Source organism: Panicum virgatum, chromosome 4N, assembly GCF_016808335.1.
Source record: "Panicum virgatum strain AP13 chromosome 4N, P.virgatum_v5, whole genome shotgun sequence".
In the NCBI taxonomy this organism is placed as follows: Eukaryota; Viridiplantae; Streptophyta; class Magnoliopsida; order Poales; family Poaceae; genus Panicum; species Panicum virgatum.
The window spans coordinates 48370398-48376318 of NC_053148.1; the positions used below are offsets into that span (position 1 = coordinate 48370398).

Genomic DNA, 5921 nt, shown 5'->3' on the forward strand with positions numbered 1-5921 from the left:
TCTACCGTGACCTAACATGCTGTTTTCCAACGTCCCAGGGTTTGAGACAAATAGAGCTGTAAATAGGAACCAGAAGGCATGGACTGGTTCTTGATGGTTTGCTGTTGCATACAGCTGAAATTGCAAATGCTTGGTGCATTGATACGGCCGCCGGCTACTGCTCCTCAACTCGTCAAGTTCGGGACAAAGGGATAGAGACCGGCACTAGTCTGCAATATAGTGGCACCATTTTTAGGTTAATTGTTCTGCGATGATGGACGGCGTGAGCAATTTAGAATTAAGTAGTTAGTTTTTTTTTGCATCGGGAAAACTGTTTTTTCTAATGACATAATTGAGTAGTAATAATTTAAAAATGCATTGGTTTATTTTTGGCGATTTTCTATAATGACAAATGCACTAGAAATATTTTAGATGTATTGCAGCCTTTGATGATTTTTTAGTATTAATAATTATTGTCACATATGATGATTGACTCAACCAAATCAACGGTCAAATGTTTTGCCTATTAGATGATTTCTTGGATTTAGCATTTTTTAGTATGATGTCCGTGTAAAGGACGGAAACATAAATGAGAAGAATCGTCATTATTGTATCCCCCAAAAGAAAAAAATAAGAATATGTTCCAAATCATGCTTGTAGGAAGGCAACAAGGAGTGTTTATTTTAGTATACTTCGAGGACTCATAACTTTATATTTTTGACCAACACTAATTTCTCCCATGCAAGTTCTTGGTTATTGTTATTGCGTATAGCAGGGGCAACTAGGGGAGCATTCGTGGCCTGAGAAGAAAATGCCTGACCACTCGGTGCTCAATCCTTAACCAGTGGATTGGTCGTGGATTGGTGACTTTGTGCTGCAGAGTCACGCCCGTTCGCGTAAGCAAACTAGCAAAGTCCCCACGGTTGATTTTGCAGGCATAATCAGCCAATGCGCATCATTACTGATCCCCCGCGTCTTCTTGTCCTTCTTCTACCTGCCATCGACATCTCTTCAACGTACGAGACACCGGCCGGCACAAGTCAAGGTCGTATCTGCAGGCGAGAGAGGGCATAGGCAATTGTCCTGACGTGACTCGTCTTGTCTCAGACAGACCCGGTCTTCTCCGGTCGTCGCTACCATAGTCACCGAAATTACCGGAACGACCCTCCTCCTCCGACGTCTATAAGGCTTCCCCCACTGATCGAGCTCAGCTGTGAGCTATTGGAGTGGAGAGTGATCTCGATCAGTAGTGGCGGTTCAGTGCCATGGAGTTCACCAAGGAGGTTGTCGTTCCCGCGGCGCTGTCCGAGGTCCTCAGCCGCATCTTCTCCTTCCTGTTTGACGCCTTCGGCTGGCCGGCGCCCGGCGCCCCGGACGCGCACCGGCGCCGCCTGGAGCAGCTGCTGAGCAACATCGGCAGCATGGTCGAGGAGGCCGAGGGCCGCCACATCACCAACCAGCAGCTGCTCGCCCACCTCAAGGCGCTCACCGTGGGCATGTACCGCGGCCGCTTCGCGCTCGAGGTGGCCGACCTCGACGACGTCACCAACGCCGACGGCGAGGGCGACGACGATGACGACGCTACTGATGGCGCCGCCGCCGCCGCGGGCAAGCGATCGTTCGCGCTGCGCTCGTCGTTCAACAAGGCGAAGCGTTCCCGCGTCACGAGGTTGATCTTGGGCGGCGGCGCTGGTGACGACGGCGCGGAGAGGCTGGCCGCCGTCGTCGAGGATCTGGAGGGCCTGACGCGCGACTACATGCGGGAGTTCATCATGCTGGTGCAGGGCTACCCCCGGAAGGTGGACCGGCCGGTGCGGACGACGCTGTACATGGACCGGTGCGTGTTCGGCCGCCACGTCGAGACGGAGCGCATCGTCGACTTCCTGCTGCAGCGCGCGCCCAGCGGCCGCGCGCCGTACCTGAGCGTGCTCGCCGTCGTGGGCGCCAAGAAGGTCGGTAAGACCACGCTCGTGAAGCACGCCTGCGACGACGAGCGCGTGCGCGGCCACTTCGCGCGCGTCGAGTGGTTCGAGACGCCCGACGTCGTGCGCCGGGGCGGCCGCCCGGACCAGACCATGTGGGAGAGCGACGGGCCGGAGTACCTCGCCGGCGTGCGCCGCATCCTCGGCGAGCCCCGGTTCGCGGCGGGGCTGTCGCTGCTCGTGTTCGAGGACGCCTGGCCCATGGACGAGTCGGCGTGGAGCGCGCTGGCGGCGTCCCCGAGCGCGCTCCCCGACGGCAGCAAGCTCCTCCTGACGTGCCGCGACGCCGACCTCGCCCGGCTGGGCACGGTGGAGCCGGTGGTGCTCCACGCCCTGCGGCAGGAGGAGTACTGGTACTACTTCAAGGCGTTCGCGTTCGGCGGCGCCGACCCGCGGGAGCACCCGCGGATCGCGGCGGTGGCGCGGGAGATCTCCGGGCACCTGGAGCGCACGTTCCTGGACGCGCGGGTGCTGGGCACGCTGCTGAGGGCCAACTTCGACGCCCGGTTCTGGCGGAGGGTGCTCGCCGCCATCGTCCGGTGCGAGCGCCGGCCGATGCACGTCGGCGTGCTGCTGGAGCTCCTGCCCGTGCGCGGCAGGCTGCAGTCGTACGGGTACTGCCGGAGCCCGCCCAAGTTCACAGTGCAGGACGTGCTCAGCGCGCGAGCGGGCGGCGGCGGCGACGCGGAGGACGGCTTCACCATCCACCTCTGCAGGGAGACCCTGTACATGGATCACTGGTACAGCATCACCTTCAAGAACGACGGGGCGCCGCCGCCGCCCGTGCTGACGACCTAGCTTGGATAGCTGCGGCGAGTTTGTAGCTGCCTTGCATTATTGTTAACGTAGCAGACACATCAGACGAGTAACGTAGAAGGAACAATACTATAGACTATAGTGGTGGATCATCCATGGATGCAAGTCGTCAAACATTAAGGTTTCTTCCATATGAAGATTACGAACAAATTCGATGCCTGAAAGCTCAAACTATTTATGTTGGGCTTTGCAATTGAACTTCAATTTGATCCATGGGCGGCGCAAGCCGTTGTCAGGAGCCCAGGAATATCCAACTATTTATTGGGCCGGGAAAATGTGGGCCGCAACATCGAAACTTTTGTACTAGCTTCTTCATCATATGTTTCTAAAAAAAAAATTCTTCATCATATGTTAACAGTTTAATCCCTGCGGTGGGGCGCTACTCGGGTCACTATGTGATCCTGAGTGGATCCATCAGACAAAGCTACGATGGGCTGCTTTTTTTTAAGGAGAAAACTCTGCTTTCTAGCGAATAGGAGTTCAGAACTAGCAATCCGATTACAAAGAAAAGGTAAAACTAGAGCTCAAAAATATCTATAACAATAGTGTTGCTTGGAGCAAAGGCGTGTGCTCAGGCCTTCAGACGTTCAACCACCTCCCGCATCTTGTCTTATCAGTAGCCTTCAGAAGCTGGCACCACTTCTGCACAAAACTGATGCCATGGTGAAACACTTGTAACGGAGATCTTGAAGTAATATGTTCAATAGCCATCTTGTTACGAGTGTTCCATAAAGCCCAGGTGATTCCTGCAAATAGAAGCATACTGAACCTAATGGGCATGTTGTGCTTTCTATGGATCCAGCGCCCTCGCCAGTCCTCCCAAGAGAAAGAAAAATCCGATCGGACCAAGGCATCCCTGATGCCACACCAAAGGAAACAAGCTAGAGAACAACCAAAGAAGATGTGATTGGAGTCTTCTGTATTTCCGCACAGACAACAGAGGGAGCTCCCCTTCCAGCCCCTCTGTCTGAGGGAAAGGGCTGTCGGTAGTCTGTTATTATCAATCGGCCACAAGAACACCTTGATCTTGAGCGGCACTTTCACATTCCACATAGAATCAAAACTTCTAATCCTAACACCTCGATCAGTTAGGCAGGAGTATAGAGATTTAGTCGAATAAGATTTGTTTCTCTCCAAGGCCCAATCGATGGCGTCGTCCAGGGGAGTCAAGTGGCAAGATTGTAGCAAGGACAGAAAAGCCAAGAGATCATCATATTATATTGGCGTCAGGCTTCTTCTAAACTCCACCGGCCACTCATCTTCCATCCAGTTATCAGCCACCAAGGCATTAGTGAATCTGCTCATGCTGTACAGATTAGGAAATTGTGTTTTCAGGAGAGTATCATTGAGCCAGATATCAGACCAGATAAAAGTGTTTAGGCCATTTCCCACCTTGTGAATTGCCCCCCATTTGAAGAGGTGTTTAACTTTATATAGGCCCTGCCAAAATTGGGAAGAGCCTCTAACTTTAGAGCAGAAAAAATTCCCACTAGGCATATATTTTGCCTTCAAGAGTTTATACCAGGTTGTATTGGGAGCTTTCAGGATTTTCCAAATCCATTTTACCAGAAGGCTATCACTCATGTGCTTGGTATTAATCATGCCCAACCCCCCTTGATTTTTAGTCCTACAGATTGTGTCCATTTTTGCCATGTGGTATTTAAAGTCATCACTGGCTCCTTTCCAGAAAAAATTCCCTCTAATCTGGTCCAAATTCTTATGAGTGGATTTTGGGAGGAGGTAAAAGCCCATGGTAAAATTGGGCAAATTCGAGAGACACGAGTTGGTTAGGATCAATCTCCCCCCCCCCCCCCCCCGAGGATAGGCTTTTGCCCTTCCATGGGTCTAGCTTGTTCCTCATCTTGTCAACAATTCCACTGAAAGCTTGTATGCCTAGTCTGTTGGTAGAGATAGGTATACCTAAATATTTCATTGGCCACTCCCCTAATCTGCAATTCAGTATGTTGGCTAAGGTTTCTTGTGAACTCTGATCAATCCCAAACACAAAAACATAACTTTTATGAAAGTTGATCTTGAGGCCAGATAACCACTCAAGACAATAGAGAATCAGTTTAAGTTTCAAGACTGACTTTCTGAGCAATCAATCATAATAACAGTGTTGTCAGCATATTGGATGTGTGATATCCCCCTCGAGATCAGATCCGCCAAAACCCCCATAATTAGACCTTTGTTCACAGCTTTATCTAGAAGGGAGCTAAGAGCATCGGCCACCAGATTGAAAAGGAGGGGGGAGAGTGGCCCCCCCTACCACAGGCCCTGAAAGGTTCTGAAATAGTCAATTCTATGACCATTAACATTTACACACACTCTACTCCCATGTACAGTGTGCATAACCTAGTTTATCCAGGTGTCAGGGAAGCCTTTTCCAGTAATAACTTCTTCCAAAAAGGCCCATCTCACCTTGTCGTAGGCCTTTTCAAAGTCAATCTTCAGAATAATCTCTTTTTTCCTAGAGCTTTTTAGCTCACGCACCACTTCATGAAGGATAACCACTCCCTCCAAAATATTTCTTCCTTTCATGAACCTAGTCTGGTTATCTCCAATTACCTTGTGTGCCAGAGGGGAGAATCTATTAGTAAGAACCTTAGTAATGTCTTTGTAGTCCACGTTTAAGAGACATATAGGTCTGTATTATTTGATAGTGTTGGCATTCTGCACTGTTGGAACTAGAGTGATTACCCTATAGTTAAGTCTTCTAACATCTAACACCCTTTTATGAAGGTCTTCAAACAAAGTCATGTAATCCCCCTTGATTATTGGCCAGAAAGATTTGAAGAATTGTACTCCAAAACCATTGGGGCCAGGAGCTGAAGCACTCTTCATTTCAAAGAGAGCAGATTTCACTTCCTCCTCCTCGAAAGGTTTGATAAGATTATCACAATCCTTAGCAGAAAGTAGTTTTCTGTCTGCCTAGAAGGTTGGAGAGAGGCTGAGCCCTCCATGTGCTCTATCTCCAAAAAGTTCTTTGTAGAAATCAATAATATGCTCATCTAGTCCAGCCTGATTAGAAATTTCCCCACTTGCCCCTTCTAAGGACCTGATAATATTTTTTCTCCTTCTTCCATTAGCAAACAAATGGAAGAAACTTGTGTTTGAGTCTCCTTTAAGTAACCAGGAGAGATC

General features: G+C 50.2%; 1 protein-coding gene across 1 annotated transcript; it reads left to right on the forward strand.

Moving 5' to 3' along the window:
• The first annotated feature begins 1158 nt into the window (after positions 1-1158).
• LOC120668727 (disease resistance protein RGA2-like) lies at positions 1159-3124 on the forward strand. The gene has a single exon (XM_039948484.1). The coding sequence runs from the start codon at positions 1245-1247 to the stop codon at positions 2757-2759; it is 1515 nt and encodes a 504-aa protein (XP_039804418.1). The 5' UTR covers positions 1159-1244; the 3' UTR covers positions 2760-3124.
• The last annotated feature ends 2797 nt before the right edge of the window (positions 3125-5921 follow it).